The following is a 23,775-nucleotide window of genomic DNA, read 5'->3' as shown; positions in this document are numbered from 1 at the left end:
GGACGTGCGATTTCGTCGTACGACGGAATCAAAATTTTTTTATTTCGTCGGACGCCGCATCCGATTTTATCTGTCAAACTAAATGTGTGGTGTTTTGTAGGAACAATCTCAACTTAATTTTTCATAATCGTTATATTATTAATATCATCCAAATAATCGCAATATCATACGAAAAGGCGTTTGACAGCACGTGCGATAAAATCGCATGCGATGGAGCACAGACACGGGCCTAAGTAACAATTGAAGATAGCGATCGTTGAAACAGCAACCCAAGCGCCACAGATTAAGCTTAAACGACTGAAAAATCAAATATCTGTGATTTTCGGTAGGATAAATGGAAAATCGGTAGTTTTAGGGCGGTCATCTGTGAATCGGTAGGCATATAAAAAATCGGTAGGAATGCAGATAAATCGGTATTTCTGGTCACTCTGAGTGAGATGGCATTTTTCCCACCACCCCTTCCCCCTCAGACGATGTTTGACCACACACATCGTCTCCTCCATTAGGAAATTTGATAAGATTGGTTTGATAAAAAGAAGCACCCTCAACACGATACGCTCGCTTTGTACAGGTTTGTGCTGTTTTAAACGGTCCATTCCTTCCTTTTGGTGGAAGGTGGCATTTTTTCTGTTTTTGATTTAGTTTACTTCCACAACGAAACAAGCACAACCGAAATTCATCGCGAATTTCATTTACAAAACAGACAACACAAAAGCGCCCCTTAGTGTGTTGTTTACCATCGGTGGCTCTGATAAAATAGTGAGGCCGTTTTTTTCATAGCTGCTAGTGCATCCCGCCTGTGGTGGTGTGTGACTTTCGTCACAGTCAATTTAATCTGAACCAAACATAATCAAAAGTGAACAAAAAAAAACCCGGAGCGGTTAAAACGGGTTGGATTTTCCCTCTGACTGGCGCCCACCACCGCTTTTGTACACATCATCATCAGCAGCGTCAGCAAAACGCCATCGCGTTCCAGGCGACGCCATTAATTTCGAAGATAGAGTGATTAGCCGGTTTGCTAGCGGGCGTAGCAGAAAAACCGCGTGTTTGCACCTGTGACGAGCGACAACTCTTCATATCAGCCGAAGCAAAAGCTTGCCCGCTAACCCGCTAGTCATCATGTTCCAGAAGCGGCAGCTGCGCATCATCTACCTGGTGATTTTGATCATCGTACTGGTGCTGGTCTACAAAAGCTTCACCCAGCACGGACCGCCCGCTGCTGAGGGCGATGTGGAGCAAACGTCGGGCGGCAATGAGGCGATGCTCAAACCAAGCGCACCGGTTTTAGTCGTGGTGTACTATGAGACACTCTGTCCGGATTCGAAAAACTTTGTCCTCCACCAGCTGCAGCCCGCGTTCGATAGGGCGCCGGAGCTGATGGATATAGAGTTTGTCCCGTTCGGAAAAGCGTCGGTAAGGGGGAACAGAAGAATACGCTCCGGAACGTTTGTGGATTTTTGTGGACATTTTTCTCACAATCTCACTCTCTTCCAACAGTGGACGACCAAATCGGACGGATCGCTCGAGTTCGACTGCCAGCACGGGCCGATCGAGTGCGAAGGGAACACGATACACGCCTGCGTCGTGGAAGCCGTCCGGGAGCCGCGCACTCGGCTCGCCATGGTGGCGTGCATGATCCAGAACAACATTATGCCGCGCGACATATTCTATCGCTGTGCCAAGGAGCACGGGGTGGAGATCGAATCGATCAAAAAGTGCTACGACAGCCCGCACGGTGCGGAGCTGCTAAAGGTGCACGGCGAGGCAACGCACGCCCTTCGACCGGCCGTTTCGTTCATACCGACCGTTACGCTGGATGGGGCACAGTACGTCCAGAAGTCGATCCTGAAGGATCTGTTCGGCAACGTGTGCCAGGTGGTGGCGGGTCGTGGCCCGAAGCCGGACGTGTGCAAATGATAGCAGCTAGTGCTGCACTTCCTGGCGCGCTACCTACAGTCGGAGGTGCTGGACGAGGTGCGCCAGCTTCCGGGGCAGTTGCGACGCGGATTGTTTTGGCTGTTGAACTAAGCTGCTGCTGCCAGCAGTGAAATATCCTTAAATCAAGTCCATCCAACCGTTGATAACTTACGGTCAGGTTTTTCCAAGAGTATCGCCTCAAAGTCGCGTAGGGATGAAAGTCATCCTTCGTTCCAGTAATCCGTTTTCCTGAACCATCTCTCTTTTGTAATTAATTTTCTCCTTCTGTACTTCGTACTCATACTACATTGGGTCAAAACACAGAGCACATACTACCGCTGGCTGCTGAAATTATAAATAGGTAATCAAAAACAGAACAAAAAAAAAAAACCAAACAGTATCTTGGCCGTACTATGCTGAAGGTCGGATTTAAGTCAAGTAGAACTAGAACAAATATTTTAGTGCAATTTGTAGTGAGGCTTGCGGTGCGGTTTTGGGCCATTGTCCTCTTCTGTAGTCTTTACTCGCGCAACCGAAGTAGGGGCCGAGGGTGGCAGTTGCAGTGCAACTGCCATATTCAATAATGCTCTGTATTCCGCACTCCACACAGGAACGAAAGCTAGCCACAGATGATAGTGAGAAAATTGGTTCTAGGAGTACACCGCATAGAACAATTAGCAATAGTAGTATACAGAGCTGTATGTGTGTGTTTATCGAAAGTAATTCCAGTGTTTTTCTGTGTTAAAACACAGATAGATTAAAAAAAAACAGGGTTAAGTTACAGCTACACAGTAAGAGTGCCGAGGGGTTTAGTCGAATTGGCCGACATTTGCTCAAACAGGGCACAAGTAAAGTAAGAAACGTGTTCTTCCGTTCGTTTACTTTTGTGCATCGGATCACTTATTGGAAAAAGGAAATCCCGATTTCTACGAGAGACTGAGCAATTGATACAACTTAAGCTTACGTTCTCTACGAATTTAGGTTCCCGAACCGCGTACTACACGAAAGATAAGGAGAACGTAATTAGGGATTATTATAAAATTCCTTTCCATATGGGTTGTATGTTTCGTTTTGTGAAGTTTTCCTTCTTTGGGTGATATTTTACGCTAGGTTTTGCTGTTCAGATTGTTAATAACGATCGGAGTGTGTATAGAGGATCAATTAAATTATTAATAAAAAGTAAAACCGTTTACCGCTCTATCCAACCATTTGTTTTGTTCGGTGAAAAGTAAGGCCCAACTCTCCTAATGACTGCTTACTTTTGGTTGTTTGTTCATTTGTACGTCTAGAATTTATTCTTCATATGCAGCTCAATCGATCTTCGCTACCTTAAATGACACACCCGATGGAATAAGTAAAGATGGAAATGTATCTCCTGCCTACCCTCCCTTTCAGTTACTCTCCACCTCCATCGCTTGCGCCTGCTGTCCTTCGGCCTTCGGCAAGCTGTCGTCATAGAACAAATACTCATCCTGATATTCCTTCAAAATCTTGCTCGACCGCTTCTCGTCCAGGAACAGCGAGTACACCTTCCGGATGTCTTCAACCATGATTTCCGCTGCCTTGCGTCGTTTGCTCACCAGACTGGCCGTCGTGATGGATTGAATTGCGTACCGCAGGCTTGTCTCCGTCGCAATGCGCCCAAGCACCATCAGCGCATCGTTGTTGATCTGGCAGTCTTCCTCCTCGCAGCGAATCTTCAGAATCTCCTTAATCTCCTTCTCCGTGTACGGAACGGTGCGAATGATAATCATACGATCGAGCAAATCGATCGGGATGCCGTGCGGACTGCGGTAGTGTGTGCCGCGGATTTTCGTAATGCCACGATTCGTTGCCATCACCACCACCGGTGCCATATCGCTCTCCAGCGCCCGGTTCAGGAAAGAGAAACACTCAATGTCCAGCATGTGGCACTCGTCAATAAACAGCACGCCCGGGTTAATCTCCGCTTTGCCCTCTTCGCGCCATTCGATCACCTTGCTGTTGATCTGGTCCCGTACCTCCTGCTTGATTTCACCCGTATCGCCCGAAAACAGTGCCAAGAATCCGTGCGTCCGGCTGTTAATGACGTCGATTTCGTGCAACGATACCGTGTGCACCACCTCCTTGCGCTTTTGCAACTCCCCCTCGGGACACTGCACGAAGCGTGTCTGCGAGCCGGTCGCATCGTAATCGCGTGCTCGCGTAAAGCTACGGCCCAACTTCGACACCTTGCCGGACGCTTTGTCGATGGTGATGATATCACCCGCCTGGATCTTCTCCTTGATGAAGCACTCGATGATCTTGTTGCCAAGATCGTAGTTCGTCTCCATGTCCGTCGTTTTCATCGTCACTTTGCCCACCTTCTGGCCCGTGCCCGTTGCTGGCCGATCGATCTGTATCTCGACCACCTCGCCCTCGATGATTTCCGTCTCCTCTTTAATCCTCAGCCCGATGCTTTTACGCAGCGCCTGCGACAGTGCCTCGGTTTTGTTCATCTCGAGCGAATAAATCTCCGATCCCGACATGCTAGTGAACGGTGTCTCGTTGCCCAGTGCCTGCGCCATGCCGACGGCGATGGCCGTCTTGCCCGTACTTGGTTCGCCCGCCAGCAGAATGCACCGACCGGCAATTTTTCCTTCCCGTACCATTTGCACCACAATTCCGGCGGCTCGGCGTGCTTCCTTCTGGCCGACCATACCCTGGGACACGGTTCGCGCTTCCAGCACATCGTCCAGCCCGAGACCGCGGATGTGCGAGTGGGCCCCGATACGCTCGATACGGGTCACATCCCGGATTTCAATTTTCTCCAGATCCGTCATACTTGGCGAGTGCTTTCGAGTGGAAAACTTCGCAGCAAACAATGCCGAAAGCGAGTTTCTCGTTACCGTAGCAACAAAACAACCGATGAAGGTTCTAGAATGAAAAGAATGAATGATGAAGCCCTCGGTTGAATTTTATTTAATCGAACTAAGAAATTTAATGATCAAGATTTTATGCAAAATAAGTTTTTGTTCAAATGTTTGTTTTGTTATTGTAAACCGCGTGTTTCAGGACGCACTGAGAAGATGCCGTCCGGCTAACATTTACACCTGTTTTTTACACTTTAAATGCACCTAAAACACTTGCACTATTTCACTTACCACCTAAAAATGAGATATTTATCAACGTATTCCACGAATATACGCGATTATGGCAAAAAATCTTCGTTTTCGGCAGAAAATACAACGCGGGCACAACTCTCGGACGCTCTTCGATTTTTTACTTGGACGAGATGTACGGTCCAAACGCGCGTGTTTGGAGGTTGCCGCAACTGAAAAATACAAGGTTGTACCATTTTAACGGTTGACGTATTAGGCAGTATTTTGACAGTTATGCACATATTAGTTTAAACAATTAAATACCGTTATTTAAAAGCAAGGAGATGGCAGGAGTACATTAAAATATAATTTTCCGGTCATAAATTATATGAAAATTTGTAATTATTTAATTACGATGTATATACAAAGATGAGGTATTGAGTAAAACTAGTACAAGTAAAAGTAGGACAAAAGAAAATCAGTTTATGGTAGAAAATCATAATGACAAAATCAGTTAAAGTAGTTGTAATATAAAATACGGTACGAAACTACATTTCCTCTCTAATCAGCTTATTTGTGTCAGTTTGGATGTGTGTATGGTGCCTCTGTCAAATTGATGGTTTTAAGAAGTTACTTTACCTGGTTACTTACAGGATTTGAATTTTTGATGGTGTATGTAATACCTAGGCACCAATATAGCATCAAGTCTGAATTCAATAATTGAATGCTTTTTAGTTGGCATGCTTTTTAATTGATCGGTCAATAGTTGGTTGCCAGTCCAAGAATACGAAAGTTTACATTTTAAAGAATTATTGAAGCCTAAAAAATATAGCTAATAATGTTTGAGCTTAAAGACTTGTACTGATCTCTTAAATTATGGCAGGTAGAAAAATTAGAACAAGTCCCAGCACAAAAAGTATATTTTCAATTTTAAGAACACGCCTCAGACATGATCAATGGTTGGACAACCCTGCTTCCTAAGCGATGACGCCACGCACCGAACCCCTACGTCAGCCGCCCGCACACACCCCCCACAACAGAAGACCTTTCTCGCTTACCCAGCTCCCACCGCACAACATTTCACCACGATGACCGCGTTGAAGACGATGACGACATGCCCTCTCAGCTCAAAAACCGGTCGCTCCGATATTCTACCGAGGTTGCACCGCTGCTGCCGTTCCCGGGCGGCGTACAGAGCAACAGTTTCTTCGAACACTTTCGCGGTGACGGTTGCGTTGTATCAGCTGCGGCTCTCGCGCTCGCTGAGTGCGTACGGAATTACGCGAACAGTTTGAATCGATTTGCAAGTGCCAGGGACAAACGCTCCCAAATCCTTTGTATCGTAGACGCCCGAATCGGTCGGCGGTTTTTGCGCTTGTGGTGCTCGAAGGGGAAACAGTGTCACCACACTACGTTTTACGTTGACCGTGACCCAGCTGTAAAGGTAGCAGCAGCAGCAGCAGCAGTGGCGTGGTCCACGGTAGCTTCGTCTGCCTAATAACGGTGCGTTGTGCACCAGCGGCGCAGCCAGCGTGCACCTAAGTGAACAGTGTTCGAATACAGTGAAGGAACAAAGTTGGGATAAATTAAACCATAAACAGAAGGGAGTGTTTGTTTTATTTAACATATAATGTTTCTAAGTCCAACTACAATCGATAGAACCGCGTAAAAGTTTGCGTGCCAACAACTGTTATCCTTCCGGTTGCTGCCCTGTTCGTGCGTTTCGGGGTCATTTGCGTTCGTTCGTGCGGAGGGAAAGTGGTCCTTCGAAGTGATAGTACTACAAGCAGACCGAGCCCTGTTAGTCGTTAGTCGTTTTGTGTAATTTCTTTCTCCAGCCGAGAAAAGATAACTCCAGCCAATTCCGGTGTTTCGAAGGAATTGAGTAAAACAAAAAACTACGGACCGGAATCATTGTTACCCTACTGGCAACTAATCGGTTATCGATTTAACACCGGCAAATACCCAACCAAACGGAGACGCTTATTTGAACACACCAGACGAGACCCAACCCCTAGAGTACTAGAGTATGGATCCATTAAGGTAAGGCGCTAATCACGTGGCGCGGGAGGGCTATCAGAGGAAATGGAGGTCATTTTTACTATTGCGCAAAGTGTGTTCTAGAAACAGGAATTAAAAACTGAAACAGTACTGACAGCGTTCTAAACCTTTGGTTGTATTTATCGCAGTTTCACATTGTTAGGCTTCGGTTTGCTCTATTTGATTAGCTATCGACTTGGTACCAAGGCAACAAGTGACCTAGTTCAGATATTGGTGTTTCTTATTTAAGCTTTTAAGGCTACTGTTCTAAATTTTCGTTGTCTTTTTAAATATTTTTCGTGATTTTAATAATATAGTATACCTTTATGTTCTATTTTTGTATGAATAGTATACGTATACTTCTATTTTAATCATTTTTATAATATAATTAATATGCCATTCTATAATTAAACACTCCAGCAACCTTATCGGTCATCGTATTTGTTGATAGTCAATACAATATCAATACTTTTACCATTACTTTTCCTCCGATGGCCACTTGTCATCTCATTGCTGTACTATCTCACGTGGTAACGTTGGAAGGTTTGAATTGTTTCGTCAAAAAACCACTTACCCATACGTGTTTACCTACCAAGGCAACATGCCTTTAAACATGCACCATCACGTTGAATACTTCTCGTGCTTAAACAGCAGTACAATATTGACAACATGCATCAGGGAATTCTTGGCAAGATGATGTCGATTCGTAACATGAATCATACAGTGCCGTTCACACCACACACACACACACACACTATCAGTTCCAAGCGAATGAACACGAGAAGATGTATCCCTTAGCTATAATTTGATGTTGTGTTACGCTTCAGTACCAGCGGTTGTTGCACTCTCGGGCCAGTTTATTCAAAGCACTCACAGTCAGCAAAAACTAAAACCAAGCGGACGGTAATTACTTCCGATCATCAGTGCTTCCGGCTGTGGTTACAAAACGGGTATGTTGAATGCATTTTTAACGATGATATGGACGGTACGTGATCGTTTGTTTAATGTGAAAATGCTACAAACCGGTTAATGGCGGCTTAGCGACACTGGAGAGTTGGCAATCAACACAATCCCAACCACATCTAATAAGCATACAAACTGTGGTCGTGGACGCCTGTTTTCTCAGAAGTATTTCCCACCCGGGATCACGAACATGATCCAATGCAGACCGCAGCACCGACCATGGCCAGCGGCGATCCAGCCGGTACAATTATGTGCACACAAAGAATGGGAAAGGTTCTGAAGCTGACCTCGCCTGAAGCCAGTGTCCGGTCCGGAGCTGATAGATTGATACCCGACGTTCGGATTAGTAATTAGGTGCGGTACCGCCATAATAAGATGCTAAAGGACGTGCGAGATGTTTGCTGAGCAAACCAAAATCTCGAGTGACATGCGATCAGGTTTCTGGAAGGAGCTGGAGAAGGTTTCCAAAGAGAAGTGCGGAACACATTGTGAATGCAACAAAAGATTAAAATAAATAAGATACATAATAAATGAGCAATCGCCACACAGTGACCTTGGATTGGCTGTGTTGGGATCTAGCATAAATATATCTTATTTCTTGCAAATGTTTGAAAGACGATTCTTCAACAGGCGACGCAGCAAATTTAAACCTTTGTAATGCTTGGAAGCAAAATTGCTAGACACAACACACAGCAGAAAGGATATACTTTCTAAGCAAATTAAACAAAAAGTAGCATTTTTAATTATTAACGTCTCTTGGCAACAACGTCGCACACGCCTGGGAAAGTCACGTACACCATCCTTGACAAAATCGAAAGCCATTTGCTGCCCATCTCGTTCGAGCGAGAACTTTGAGCGACAACTTTACCGAGAAAACAAACTTAAGATAATGTGTAAACAACTCGGGGCTGGGTGGAATTATAGGCGAGGTGGAAACTTTGTCCGTGCTAGACCAAGGCCCAAGGTCGAGCTCACAAGGCTACGACTCATCACTCAGCCTTCCTTCATCAGTTGGCTAGCGCCAAACAGAACGATGGTGGAAATGGGAATTCCATCATCATAAAAAGATATCCTTCTGCCATTAGTCTAGTTGCAAGGACATACACTACCACATACATACACACTTAGAGACAAGTTACTGTTTATTTCCAAATCCTTTCTTACTCGCCCTGTACTAATCGCATTGTTGTTCTCTTTGTTTACAGTATCGGATCCAGCGTCCTCAGCTTACACCAACGGTAAGTAACAACAGTACAAGACTCTTTATTTACTCACCCACCGAGCAAACTATCGGCCGTGAGCAATCCCACACTTCCGGTGACGGTTTTAGTGCGCTCTGTTTACCCAGATTACATTTGTTTTTCATTTTCCACCGCTTAACTGCCTGAACCTGAACCACAGCTCTGGGAGGTGACACGCTCACTACGAGTGCACTTTTCTTCCACCCGATGGCGGGCTAGAATGCAGTCCCGTGCTTGCCTCTGCATTTGTGCTTTGTTTCGATTTTCCGCAAGTGCCGCTGTTGTGGTGCACGGGTTGGTGGTAACCGATCACCAACCAACCCTACAAACGGCTCTAATCTTTTCCTGTGTTCTGGGTCAACATAGGGGAAATGGGAAAGGGAGCAGAGAAAAAAAAAAGGGGGGGGGGGGGGAGGGTGGCAAACAAGCAGCGAACCGATCAACTATAACAAACCGCTTCGTTGTACGAACAAATATTGCAAACGACACGCACTCGCACTGAAGTGTGGCGATGTGCAACATGCGAATGCACTTACACACTGCAGCCTGCCCGCAGATGATGATGTGAGGGACCACGGTACGATAAGCGATCGTTGCTTTGGGGTTAAAAGTGTTTCGTCTACATTTTTATAATACCAGAAGGCAGCCAAAGAAAGAGAAAATATTAATTTAAAACATATGTTACATTGCGCTTTTTAAAGTTTCAAACAAGTGCTCTCTTTTGAATGAATTTTTTTGTTGACTTCAACTCTTTTCCCCTTTTTCCATTTTTTTTTCAATTGTTTTTGGCAATTTCTATTAAAATTTAAAGAACTCCTTTTGACTATATTGTTATTAAAATCTTTATAAGCATAGGAGATGGAGTTTGAAACTATCCAAAGTAAATCCATTCTATATGGAATCTCTTTTCTCCCTTTAATTATGTTTTTTGTAAATAAAATTTTGATTCTTCAGATTGTTTTTATGCTTTATTACCAGACGCAAACCTAAGCTGCAATAATGCTGAGGGGTTGTTAACTATACATAAATTTTATTGTAAAATAGCGTTCATCAGCTATCAAGCTGTCGGATTGGCAAAAAAACTGTTAACGTATTAACGCATGCACAATAATTTATTTAATTATTCTCCCTTTAAACACCACTTTTACGAGCTTGTTTTTCTATTCTACACCTAAAATGGGGTAGAAGTCTTAACTAATATGAAAGCAAACGTCTAGTACGCTGCACACGTTCGCGGAATCGATGACGCCACGCTTCCGGCGGGAAGGCGGGTAGCACTTGAGAGAGATAAAAACAATACAACATCACACATTCAATGGCAACACTCAGTATCGAACGCATCGATTATCAGTATTGTGGTGCTTTTTTTTCTACTGTACGATTGCCTCGCTTCATTTACGACACATACTCACATTGGCGCTCAGCTTGGTATAAGATCGCTCGAGCAAAGTTGTAAGCCGTTGTGTTCTGTAATCAGACTAGCCTACCCGATACGAATAACCTTAAGAATGTGAGATCGTAGAAGTGCGAAATCGAGTCCCCCAGCTCTTCTCCCTTTCCCTAGTGAAGGCATCTAATGTTTCAGTAACAACCATTCAGCGTGAAAACAAACCCTAATGCTGACTGGGCGTGAAATATTGGCAGCGCACGCCACACAACGCCACGACGCGAAAGTGGTAGAAGATTCGCTGTTTTATCGTGACCCGAGCCGAGCTGATCGTGAGCGACAGTTTACGAAGCATGCTGTCAGCATGATGTTTACAGTTTGCCTACACACCTTCTTGCGCCCCTACATCCCTCGCCGTGCACTAAACTATGCTGCTATCGTTCTCCTCAGCCTCATATTACGCCTTGCATCACCAACGCCACCCACCCAGCCGCTGAGCTCGGAACACCGATAACAATTTCACCATTTGTAGCGAAAATGAGTCATGATCCAAGAAGCAGCACGGTGGAGAAAGTATGCAGCACAAGCCAGTTTTGCTCGGCCAAATGATGGTGATGCAAAAATCAATAAGAATTAGAGTGGATTATGAAGCGACACGATGCTTATCGGAACAGGTATCGCTGTAATGAAATAGATAAAGCGAATTAGTACAACATGATCGGTACCCTTATCTGGCGCTCTTTATTTGACTCACTCGGCGGCTTAACGAAGCGAGCCGAAGTACACACATAAATCAGCCGCACAGTGTTTCGGTGCGATGTAGTTCAACAGAAGCAAAACAAAGAGACATATAACTGAAGTTAAACCAGTAAGAAACTTCAATGAAAACAAGAGAAAGACATCATTCTTCTCACTGAACTCGGACGCGTGGTTTAAGAATGGCCTTTGATTCAATGCCGCGTGTCTTACCAGATGCAAATCATCAACCCCTTTCGCCGGCCAACAAGACTGTCAACAAAAAGAAAAGAAACCGAAATCATTTGATAGGTTTTAATTTTAACCCACGCTCTTTGACGAATTATCTCGGCGGGGTTGAGCATGGCAATTAAATAAACACAATGTGAAAGCGGTGCACCCGTACACAAGTGTACACGGGTTGGCCAAGCGTATAGGGGATTGTGTGTGCTTGTGCCGTCGCCGATAATTGGGATCGGGTGTGGCGCTGCCCCGTGAACCGGTAATACGAACCCCCGAAGGCCAGTGCGACAGGTGGGACGATGATTTTGCCATCCGATAATATGACTGACTTTGATGAAGATGGGTACCTTAACCTAGCTTGTTAGCGAGAATCATTCTAATTGATGCTGTACAGAATGAATTACTTTTTCAGGAAAAACAGTTTTGCCGTTTTTTTTTGTTTTACCTTTCCGTTATGCTAAGCGTTGCGAAATTCAGTGTGAATGAAGCTACCCGTAAAGACTGTTACCATGTACGGCATCACTATTCATGTTCGTCATCGTTCGCTTCGCACGCCTACAACGGCCTAAACAGACGCCTAATAGAATCGTTCTTCTTACGGAGAAGAGCACCACCGCCGTTGGGCAATGTAAACAGACTCCAAATGGCACGCAATGCGTAGTGGAATCTTCAGAGATACCCGGGGCGGTAGCGGAGGCCTAATGTCAGACCGCAACATAAACTTATCGATACAGCTTTCCGAATCCGGGGTGGGTAGTGGGCCCATAAATCAAACGCCCAGCGTCAAACAAACAGCACAAAACGGTCCACCGCTGCTTTTACTGACTACACCCTCTTGAGGGCATGAGATTTTTGCACATGCTATTTTCGTCCCGTTGTGGAAGAAAGGTTGATAAAATGATGACTTCCTGATACTGGAGAGCAGCTTCCCTCACACGTCGTCACACACTGATGAACCGTTCTTTGGAAGTGGGTGTTTGTTGATCGAAGTTAAAAAGAAAACAGATTTCCGTTCAAGTTCAAAGATCATGCATTTTTCTTCGCTTCCGCTCTCTCTCTCTAGCATTGCCTTCGCTATATTGCTCGTTAATAATGTCTGCTGGTCTGTAAGCAAACATTCGGCAAGATCAAAATTACCGGCTCAAAAAAGTCAATAAATCGATCGGGAACGATGATGGACGCTGCTGGTGGGTAGAAAGGGACGGGTGGAGAGGATTAAATACAAATATTTTTGCCTTCTGCACTCATTCACGATCGCACTGATCATAAACGGCAAATTGTGTATCTTGGAAAGCAAAGCGGATGATCTCGAAACAGTTGGAACACTTCCAGAAACGATACATCCACTCACTGCGGCTGTCTGCACGATGAAAACGATAAGCTGCTGCCCGGTGGTGGTTTGTGTCCTCGCTATGTACTATCGATCGTTTGCTTTTAGAGAACCTTCCTATGCAAACGAAGGTTCAACGGCTGGTTGAGTGGATTTGAGCGAACACATGTTACTTGCGGCCTCACACCACTCCCCAAACCTCCACTGCAAGAAGTATCCAAATTTGGCACCGAACTTTCACACGCCACCTGCACCCCCCCGGGTTCGGTACCAAACAAACCCCGGCCGAGAGAACGGTTGGCGATCGGAAATGGAAGGGAGGCGATTTATTTTTGCTTGCCAGAAAGAAAAACACCACCACAGACACACATCGGCACCGTTTCCACACGCGTCACGCTTTGCGTATGGGTGTGCAGGCGCTGTGGTTGTTTTCCACACATTAAGGCGGGGATTTTCCCGACGCGCGCCCCGTGCTCGGTTCTAGCCGTGAGCTGCAGTGTCGGTGCCACGTCCCAGCTGATTGCAGTCGTTCGGTCACGGTCGTCCTGGCCTAAAGCAAAACTTAAGGTCCTGTCGATTGCCCTCGGTTGTCGGCTGGCGTACAGCTCACGCTGTGCGTGGTGGTTACCGTTTTGCGTGCAGCGGCCAAACACAAAGGGGCCCAGTACTACTTAGAACTTGTGCCAAGCAGGACCTGGAAATGTTCTGGAAAAAGTGATTTCCATTACTGAGAAAAAAGTGTCCTTTTATGTGAGCATCGAAACGACCATTCAATTGGCCATCTATTGATTGAATGTTCTGAAAGTGTGTGAACAAAATCAGCTCGGGCACGGTGAGATCGGGACAATTGAGTCGTTCTCTGCATCCAGATTGTTCTGCAACGAAATCAGCACAAATTGAGCATGCCAGCAATTGTTGCAATTGACGCTACTTCAGACTAGTTCCTCACTTGCAGCGGTACTGTGTAATCGATAGTGAAAACGACAAGCAGGTTCCGTCCGCTTTAATAGGATTGTGTGCACTACACTAGTGGTTTCCGTGCATCCTTATGGTTGAGCATAAGCGACATCATCATCATTCAGAGACTTCCGGATACCAGAGGGCGATGTGGAAAAAGACACAATTTCCGCTACAATGTGCTGCATAGTCCGCAGACCTCCTGGAATGGTTACGCAAGACCGTTTGCTAATACAATTAAAAGTTTACCATCGCTCGGTGATGTAAAGCGATCCCGTTCGTGTAAATGGTACACAGCGAGTGGAATTATAGTGCATCTCGATACGGTGTTGATCGTGCAATTATCAGTGGTTGCAATATTATAACTTACGGTTGAAAGGAAAGTCCTTAACGTCCACCGACGGGCGACAGTGTTAACCAGCACGAGTTGTGCAACATTGTGTCCCGGTACCGTAGTGCGGGGTCAGCAGGGTTTGAGATAACGTCCCATTTTTACTCTCCACTTCTGCCCTGCCAGGATAAAGTGTGGTAGCAGTTGCAGCAGCAATAGGAGCACTATTGGAGCTGGAAAATTCCAAAACACTCATTGAATGGAAATAAGGTACAGAGTGTGTTTTTGTGTGCGTGTGTGGGTATGTAAGCGAGGGCAAATGCAATTGTAAAACGATCACATTGAACAAGCATTAAAACATGGTTCATGAACTCGGCCAGCGTGTCGTACCCGGGATGGAATAAATTAGTTTGTAACGGTCGTGTTTTTTTTCTTATTTTTTACTCCTCGACGTGCACTATGCGAAGGAAGTGCACATTGCAGCTCATGAGACAGTGTGCGATCAATCGTTCAAACACATTCCTTTTCAATGAGCAAAAAGCGCAACAGCCCTGTGACACGGTTTTGTGCGTAGGAATGCCAATATCAACCACCAGCAAAGGCAAGGTCAATGTCACTGCCCTATCGGAAGATATTTCCCTGTTTCCCTTTTATTCCAAAACGAGATTCCTTTACACGCAATCGGTAAAACGTCCAATCGGTGGCCAACAGGCTGCCAAGTTGAATATTAACCGTTGTCAGTTGCAGTGTGATTGTTTCGATCAAACAACAAAACGGTTCATTCTCCGCCCGGTTAGCTTGCTATCAAGGGGCACCTTGAAACGTTGCCAGGTTTGCACTGCTCAGCTGGCTGGTCCTTCCGAACCGTGCACGAGACATGCACACCTGTCCCAATGTCAGCGGTAAGGCATGTCATTCACTTACAGACGATCAGGCAGAGTTATTTGTGTGGGATTGGTTGATAGTAAATGAGTGGAAAAGAGTTTCTACCAGTTAATGAGTTGCATTCCGTTAGAGACGCTAAACTCTTGGCATCAAATAACGATTATGGTTGAGCTAGGAAGCTTATGTACTGCCCATAAGAGAACATTATCTTCTATGAACTCTATTCTATCAACGATGACATCGATTATGGCTAGTTTGATTTTGAATCAACGTTTGTAATACGTTGTTTACACAATCGATAATACTGCAATTTGTATGCTTTGGATGTGCAACTTCAAATGTACAATCGATTTGCTTGTACTTCAACCAATAGGCCTATGATTACATCTGCCATAGGAATTATTTCCTGGCATACTGTAGCGCAGTGGTTTTTAACCTATGGTCTGCGCCGTTTAATAAATTTATTTTTTGGATTCGTCTAATGATGTATCTCCTATAAGCTCCAAGAATAATTATAATAGTGTGATGAAAATTTAAGCAACTACTCTCTCGCCATCTATAAAGCAGCGGACTGCAGAAAGTGCAGAAGTGGTCCTAAAAGGTTGGAGAGCACTGCAGTAGCAGATTTATTTAATGCCTTCCTTTACCGAATATTCCCTAGCCATCGTTCTTCGTTGGCAATCACAGCACTGCCACTTTTATTTCCTTCGTACGATCGGCATCAAAGGCAACGTACGCGAGCGGCATGCTAAACCAGAATCACTAGCACCATCTATCTTACCGCAACCTGTACCGGCCATCTTGTCGAGGCGTTGGTGAGTTTGTTGGATTTGGTTCCGTTCCAGCATATCTTTGCCAGCTTCAAAGCTGGCGGTGTAAGTGTGGATTGCTTTGCGGTACCGGGCAACGAGTAGAAATATAAAAACGATCAATCGATCGCCACTGATCGTGTCTGATCTGACGGCGAATCTGCCTGCTAGTGAATTCAAGGTCCAAAAATAGCTTCCGTGGTGAGTGAAACGGCTTCTAATTTAATAGTACACTCCCTATTGATTCTGGTACTCGACTGAGTGTGCATTTGAAATGTAATTAATTATGAATATTTACTGCTATCTAGAGATTTAAAAAGATTTTTCAGTACGTTCGTATTTTAATTGCGGTATATGTGGTAGCAAATCACCAGCTCAGTACCGGAAAGTTTGTCCCAACTATACGACCTAAAGATGACCTGTCTCAGCGACGCTGCTACGGATCGGGCTCATCACTTTTGCTCGCTACAATTGCCAGTTCGCTGGTACAACCGGTACGATTGGCCATGGTTTGTGGCAACAGAAAACCATTGGGAAAGTTGGCGGTAATTACCGTTACCGATTCCAGAACCGGTTTGTTTGTTGAGACGAAGTAGCAAATACACGGGACCGTCTTGCAAGTTCCCGTAGGCAATCTATTTGCTTTGCTTTGTTGAAATTCGTTTTTTTGCCATCTTTCGCCTACCAGACAACAGCCAGCTGATGAAGGAACGTGGCCAGCTGACGCGCAAAGTACAGCTGATGTGAAACGTGATTCAGCATTAAATAAAGCCAAAGCCAATGGTAGGGACAGTGTTGGGGCATGTAAGCTGGTGTTTGACTTTGTTTTCCTGTGTTGAACTTTAAGGGCTGGGTGTCTGTTAATGTTTAGGTCGCATTTCTTTGTGCCGGAGGGACAAAATATTAGGTTTTACTAGAGATTGGCAATTCTGAAAAATGGTTTCATTTTGTATGTACTAATTAGTCACTTGGTAGCCATGTCTAAAGGACTAAAGTCTCAAGTGATAAAAATAAACAATTCAACAAAGCCTTTCTATTGCCACCGTTCCATCCGTATCAAACAGACAGCATTGATTTACGATCCAGCAAGAGAAGAAACCCTGAAATTCACGCGAGATTACACTCATCATAAATACTTTAAATTGATAACAAATTATCTGCAGATGTTTCGTGTGGATGTGTGCGAGTATGTGAGAATCAATAAGTAGATCGATCATATTCACATGCTTATCAACGAGGGTGGGTTTTCTATTTCGTCGCACCTTTAAGCCATTTCTTGTGGCAGCTCACGTGACGAACCGGCGTACGCGTCTTGGTTTACGTATCATTCACTCGTTTGACTTGCTCGATTGGTAGTAAATGATAATAAATTACGCTTCTTCGCAGCAACCGGGAGCATCGAGTCCATTCGGGCAGGGTTGAATTCAATGCAAGATATATTCCTCCAGACACATAAGAAGAGACGAGATGCTAACGTTGCATCGTGCGTGGTAGTGGTCATACTGTCAGGCTTTAATGATGGTTCGATTACCTGATAATAAGTCGTCAAGGTCAGCCGAAAGCAACACCCGGTTCGCGCATCCTTGGCTGCTTTATCTTCATTTCCGAATTGAAAATGGAAAAAACAACGGCGTCACGCTGGAGCTATTACCTTGGACTTTACGCGGCGAGCTGCGATACTCAAAGCAGCGCTGGAGACAAATCCGACTGCACGCCTTGTTTTTTTTCCATAATCTCCAAAACACGTGCTGCTAAATGGTGATAAATTCATAGAGCGATGGAGCTGTTGTGCTGTGTGGGTTTTTGTTTTCACTCGGGCATCAAATTGGTGCGAATTAATTTACACATTTTGTTGCCTTTTGCTCTCCATGACGCGTCTCGAACTTTTCACCTTTTTTTACCAACCAGTATATGTTTTTGGATGCTCATGCTGCATCAAACCGGTTCCCGAATACTGCGGTACGAGATGCGCCCGATAATATCGACCGGCAAACATTTAAACCATTTCTCAGACACCGCGACGCCATCGCGTTTGAAGGTCAACGTGGCGCTCCGCTTGTCAAGAACACCTTCCAAGGGTATTTCGTCCATATTGGTTGAGCGGACTCTAGTGCGGCGGGCGCGTACACGCAATTGCTGCCACTGTAAATGGCTCTCTTTTTTTTTGCTTGTGAGTCTTTTGGAAGCAAGAGCGACTGGAGTAGAGAAAGCATAAGTGGAATAATAAATGAGTATGATGGAGAATCTTTGCTGAAAGCATTTTTGCAGATCGTACGGTTGTAGGCCGCCCCGGGCGATGACATTGAACTTTGTGAAGTTTTAAGAGCAACAGCATCAATGCGAAGAAGAATGGCAATTCGGATAGGCTGTCTCCAATGCAAAATAAAGAAAGATGTCCATTATCACATTCAATAGTAACATGATTTTGCGATCCACAAGCTGAGGTACATGGTAATGAGAAATCATTGGCCAAAGCATCTCAAAGGTGGTAACAAAGGATTTATTTTAAATAGTTACTACCAAGTGAAAAGCGGCAAATCGTGATGTAACCAATTGAAATAACTTTTTTGGACGAGCTTCTTCACGGTAGTAGGTGACTGTTTGCAAACTCGACCCACAAAAGGCACTTTGGTTTATTTTTAAAAGACAATTTGAATGTTTGTAGGAATACCCTTAAAATAAATAAAAGTCAAACATTATGCACTGTAAATACCTTTCAAAATTAAATATGAATCAAGCAACTGGTAGGTTAATGCTATTGTATATCTTTAAAACACATTGTTGATGCTTTAATATTTCACTGTTACGCTGTTGTATATCATCCTAAAATCCTCTTAGATGTGACTCAGAAGTTTAATTTGTTCAGTTCCAAAATGATATACATAGATTTCTGTCTCTGTTATACTTTAAATGTACTATTATAAAATACTGAAACCAAAATTAGAAAAGAATCGTTCCCAATACCTGGGTATTTTAAATGAGACTTTTAGATTTATTACGCATTCATGCTCATTTTGAAAGAATTCATGGACACATTTCTACAAGGACTAGTCAATTTGCATACAGGTCTGCTGTTTTCGTTAGTTTAACTAGCTTAACAACAAAGCTTTTCAGGGACGAGTGACACATTTGTAAGATATGTTCTTATACAAAATTCAGAATTTCAAATGCATGTTATTTGGCTCAATAACCATAGATCTTTGCCTACCAGAGCCCTGTATTGCCTTGGATACATTTGAATGGCTGTTTGGTGTTTGGGGGTTTCGATATGGTACATGAGCCCATAATGAGCGCGTTCTTAAGTTTTACGAATTGAGAACTGTTCCACGGTACCGGCCTATTCTCCATGTATGCCTAACTTCATTTATGTTATTTTATTTGTTTGTTTAGTTAAATTTTGCTTGATGTTTCGATAACTACCTTCGAAGAGCCTCTGCCTTCGAAGTAAGGCACTGAAATCCAAGCCCACAAGTACAGGCAGGCCTTGACCGACAACGGTTGTTGAACAAAAAGAAGAAGACCTTCGAAGAGTTAGCCAGATAAATGTTCACGTGACGAGAAATAAATGAGCGATAATAGTTAAAGTATGTTAACATCCTGCATTATTGAAAATTACCTGCATATTTCCATCTTTTTCTTTTCAAATTGCATTTCAATCATTCCAGAAGAGAATAATCATTTAATTATTCTGTTTAACATTGATGTACAGTGTCACGTAAAGCATGAGTAACTCATTTTAGCTCATTTAAGTCCGCCATGGTTGCAGTTTAACATGTGTCACCAATTTAGCATCCGATTAAATAACCGTAAAACTCCATCCACGGGTACTTTATTACTGCTCATAAAAAACAACAAGTAAAGATGCGTGACAAATTAATACAGATGATTTACTTTGACACTACAGAACTGAATAGAACCAGAATTGTTATTACTGTTGACATGCGCCCTCCCATCTAATCGCGGAAGTTAACAGCGCAATCCTATTCCCTTTCCTAATGGCGCCCCACTGCTCTATTGACCAATATTCTGGTTTCCATGCCTCCTAGTCCGCCGATCCACCGCCGTGGTTAACGATCGTTTAACTACACAGCATCAAGCCTTGACCCCTTTTTACATCCAACGCAAGCAAACCAACCAACCAGCCGCAGATCAATTGAGCACAATTTTACTGCAGTTGCCTTTGCTTGGTCGCGTGCAAACTCTCGCCCATAGCCGACAGCAGTGTTTAACCGTTTTTCGTGTTGCGTTTTGTCTTTGCAGTGAAAACAGCGAGCAGCACAAAGACGATGCGTTCCGTGAGATCATTGCAAGCTGCCGATCGCTGAGCAAGTATGAAACAAACATCAAGTCCGCCCTGCCCCAGATCCTGTCGGCGATTGTGGCCGCCTCGTTTCACATCGTCATCGGCATATCGCTGGCGTACTCGGCCATCCTGATCCCGCAGCTCGAGCAGCCCGGTAGCGATGTGCCGATCACGAAAGCGCAATCCTCCTGGATTGCATCGATTATCGTGATCATGGTGCCGATCGGGTCGCTAGTTGCAGGCGTCATGATGGAGTTTCTCGGCCGGCTCAACACGATCAAGCTGGCGGCCGTACCGTGTGTGGCCGGCTGGGTTGCCATCGCGCTGGCGAACAACTTCACCTGGATCATGGTTGGGCGTGTGCTGACCGGTTTTGCCTGCGCGCTCGGTACCAGTCCCGCCATCGTCTACATCACGGAGGTGGCCCGGCCCGACATGCGCGGATCGTTGATCTCCTCCGGCCCAACGCTGGCTTCCCTCGGTAAGATGGGTTTTGCAGAACGAAAGGTTCAACATAAAACATGCTGACTGGCGTTTACTTCTTGCAGGAATGGTTATTGCGTACGCGAAGGGCGCTTTCATGGACTGGCGGCTGGTGTCGTGGATTTGCATCATCTACACAATTGTGCCGGTACTTCTAATACAACTGTTCGTGCCAGAATCACCCGTCTGGCTGGTGTCGAAAGGACGCATCGAAGATGCCGCTAGATCGCTTCGATTTCTCTACAAAAAATATCCACAACCAGAGCATACGGTAAGTGCCGGATGGTCCATATCCAATTAGCGTTTAATGTGTCTCTCTTTCCAATAAATACTGCTCTCGTTACGCGACGCTGTAAACTTTAGATTAATTCCTTCCCCTTTTTTCCATCATTAAACAAACGTATGGGAGCATGTTCGTTGGCAACAGAAGCACTTTCCCGTTCGATACTATTACTCGTATACAGAGGTGTCAAACTGAACTTTCTCTTCGCTTTTCTACTCATTGCAGGACCAAACGCTGTCGGAAATGCATCTAAACGCACTGCTGAAAGAACGTGAAACCAAAATGGCCGAAGCGCAGAAGAACGTCAACCGGCACGGCCAGCAGCAGTCAAAGCTGCGCGGCTTCCTCAAACCAACCGGCTACAAACCGATGATCATCCTGTTTTGGTTTTTCCTGATCCAGCAGTTCAGCGGCATCTACATCACGCTCTTCTTCGCGGTAACCTTCATCCAAGACGTCGGCACCGAGGTGAACGCGTTCACGGCCTCCATCTTTGTCGGGTTGACGCGCTTCTCGATGTCGCTGCTGAACGCTTGGCTGCTGAAACGATTCCCCCGCCGCCAGCTGGTCATGGTATCAACCACCGGCATGGCCATTTGCATGTTCGTCTCGGGGTTGTTTACGCTCTGGATAAAGGAGGGCACCACCACACTCACGTGGATCCCGGTCGTCGGTTTGCTGCTGTACGTGTGCGCCTCCATGATTGGGCTGCTCACCATACCGTGGACGATGACGGCAGAACTGTTCCCGACGGATATTCGCGGCATCGCGCACTCGATATCATACTCGATGGCTAATCTGTTGATGTTCTTTGCCGTTCAAAGCTACCGGTAGGCTCGGAAAAAGAGCATCCTCTTCTTGAAGCGCCATTTTATAACACAATTTTTTAATGCTTTTTTACAGAACCATAACCGATCTGCTCGGTGGAGCGTACGCGGTGCAGTGGATGTTTGCCGTAGTGTCTGTGATCGGATTTTTCTTCGCCCTATTCTTCCTACCCGAGACGCATGGTAAAAGTTTGGCCGAAATAGAGGCGTTCTTTGCAGGCAAATCGCAACCCCAGCGCGTACCGACGGAACCAGCAGCCAAACCGTCCGTGACGGAGCATCTGATACGCAGTCCCAGCCGGGAGGCAAAGCTGAGGGAGGTGGAGCTGATGCTGAAGAACAAAAATGGTGCTTAGAAGGGGGTATAAAACTGAGTTGCAGGAGACGAATAAGACCACACACTGACTGTACTGCGGTAGTATTGAAAATGCTACCTACGCAGTTGTACTTAACGTAGCAAATGGGATAAGAACAGGCACAATGAATCAATTCAGTAACTGGCGGCACCTTCTAGAATATATATCGTAGGTCGAGGAAAAACTGGTGATTGAATCAGTACAACAGGAATATACACACACACACACTCATACATAAAACATATTTATTTTTAGTATTTTCAAATTCCGTAAATCTTCTCGCGAAACGAAACGGCGGCAAAAGCTATAAACAACGACTTAACCCGCTATGCACGTTAGATTCCGGAAGGTATGCCGAAACGGTGACATGTTGTGTATTGATTGATTAATTTCGATGGAACGTTGCGGGCAAAGTTGCGAAATTGATTCGGCAGACTGAGTTTGATGAAGCCATACGCATGACGACAAAGACCAGCACCACACACCCCACGGTGAAGCCATTTAATGCAATCCAAGTTCAAAACACAGTGTATTAATCGTATTCGAAGTATTGCAAGTGCGTAGATTTAGTTCGAAATAAATTGTTGAAATGAACGTGCGATCAACGTGTGATTGAGCCGTGTTTTTCTGTCTTTCTAAAGAAAGGTACGTTTCGATTCCGACACGTTCTGTTCGATTACGGCAAACGATGACAGTATGCGAATAGGAATCCTCTTATCAATTTTGAAGTTAAATTGTCAAAACAATGAGTGTAACCTGTTAAAACATGTCTTCATACAAACATTTATAATAAATTCAAACATTAAAACGTAGCTAATCACTGAGGTGTTATGGGCAATGAATCAATAAACATATAAATTGTCCAGCAACTTTGAATATCATTATTGAATTTTATTGCTAAAAATCAACGATCAAAAAACTCAAGTAACCCAACATATCACAAAATTAAGCTTTTGCTCGAATAGCTCGAAACAAAGCTCTGAAAGAGCTTTCATCAAAACTGCTCGTCAAAACTAAGTTAGACGTCTAACGTACGTTAGAATCTCGCTGAACGTTAGTTGAGAGCTTTCTTCCCTCTCTCTGTATTCGAAAAATAAGGGTTAAATTGTAGTGTTTTTTAATGGCATGAACAAATATTAACAAAAATCTTCTTTGTTCGAACGAGTTATATGTGATTAAGATAAGTAAAAAAAACAGTGGGACAATTGGCAGCAAATGAAATTAAACTCATTTTTGATGTAGTAGGATTTTTGAACAATTTAGAATAAATTATAATGTACTTCTAATTTCTATTTCTAAATTTCTCTACTAATTTTTGAAATGTTTAATTTTGTTTTTGAAGTGATATAAGTAATTATATTGGACAAGTATCACTGTCAGCAAGTCTAGATTCTGTGGCTTTTAGGACTTTGTTCGATGATGATGATGTTTGCATTACAGCTTGTTGTTTTAAAAACTTTTATCACTGAAGCTTTTCTTTAAATAATAAATCGAAACATTGTAGCTTGTGAGTCATTCGCATTAGAAAAACAATCTACCATTTTTTTAGCATTGAGTCTTTATACTCTAAGCCTCTTTTATTGAAACTCACAACGTTGGGATGATGATATAGTTTTCAATAGAGTT

The 23,775-nt window shown here is 44.3% G+C and overlaps 3 protein-coding genes across 5 annotated transcripts; 2 read left to right on the top strand and 1 right to left on the bottom strand.

Moving 5' to 3' along the window:
* The first annotated feature begins 444 nt into the window (after nt 1-444).
* Nucleotides 445-3,122, top strand: LOC1279154 (GILT-like protein 1). Its single transcript, XM_318831.5, has 2 exons — nt 445-1,413; nt 1,498-3,122. The coding sequence occupies exons 1-2, from the start codon at nt 1,120-1,122 to the stop codon at nt 1,915-1,917; spliced, it is 714 nt and encodes a 237-aa protein (XP_318831.4). The 5' UTR covers nt 445-1,119; the 3' UTR covers nt 1,918-3,122.
* Nucleotides 3,123-3,185: 63 nt separating this feature from the next.
* LOC1279153 (ruvB-like helicase 2) lies at nt 3,186-5,220 on the bottom strand. The gene is made up of 2 exons (XM_318830.3): nt 5,040-5,220; nt 3,186-4,812 (listed from the first exon to the last, which is right to left on the bottom strand). Exon 2 carries the CDS (start codon nt 4,716-4,718, stop codon nt 3,309-3,311), a length of 1,410 nt encoding a protein of 469 aa, XP_318830.2. The 5' UTR covers nt 4,719-4,812; nt 5,040-5,220; the 3' UTR covers nt 3,186-3,308.
* A 943-nt stretch (nt 5,221-6,163) lies between these two features.
* On the top strand, nt 6,164-22,754 carry LOC1279152 (facilitated trehalose transporter Tret1). 3 transcript variants are annotated; one of them, XR_009766419.1, is made up of 7 exons: nt 6,164-7,019; nt 9,185-9,217; nt 20,158-20,681; nt 20,749-20,954; nt 21,192-21,796; nt 21,870-22,317; nt 22,405-22,754. XR_009766419.1 is itself a non-coding variant. In XM_061660572.1 (6 exons), the coding sequence occupies exons 1-6, from the start codon at nt 7,006-7,008 to the stop codon at nt 22,147-22,149; spliced, it is 1,662 nt and encodes a 553-aa protein (XP_061516556.1). In that variant the 5' UTR covers nt 6,164-7,005; the 3' UTR covers nt 22,150-22,754. The 3 variants fall into 3 exon arrangements, 2 of the variants coding, with proteins under 2 accessions (XP_061516556.1, XP_061516557.1); XM_061660572.1 differs by having other exon boundaries at nt 21,870-22,754; XM_061660573.1 differs by lacking the exons at nt 6,164-7,019; nt 9,185-9,217 and adding an exon at nt 13,445-14,473 and having other exon boundaries at nt 21,870-22,754.
* The last annotated feature ends 1,021 nt before the right edge of the window (nt 22,755-23,775 follow it).

This window comes from Anopheles gambiae, chromosome 3, assembly GCF_943734735.2.
Source record: "Anopheles gambiae chromosome 3, idAnoGambNW_F1_1, whole genome shotgun sequence".
NCBI lineage: Eukaryota > Metazoa > Arthropoda > Insecta > Diptera > Culicidae > Anopheles > Anopheles gambiae.
The sequence above is the reverse complement of the archived record's forward strand: the minus strand, read 5'-3'. Positions and strand labels throughout refer to the sequence as shown.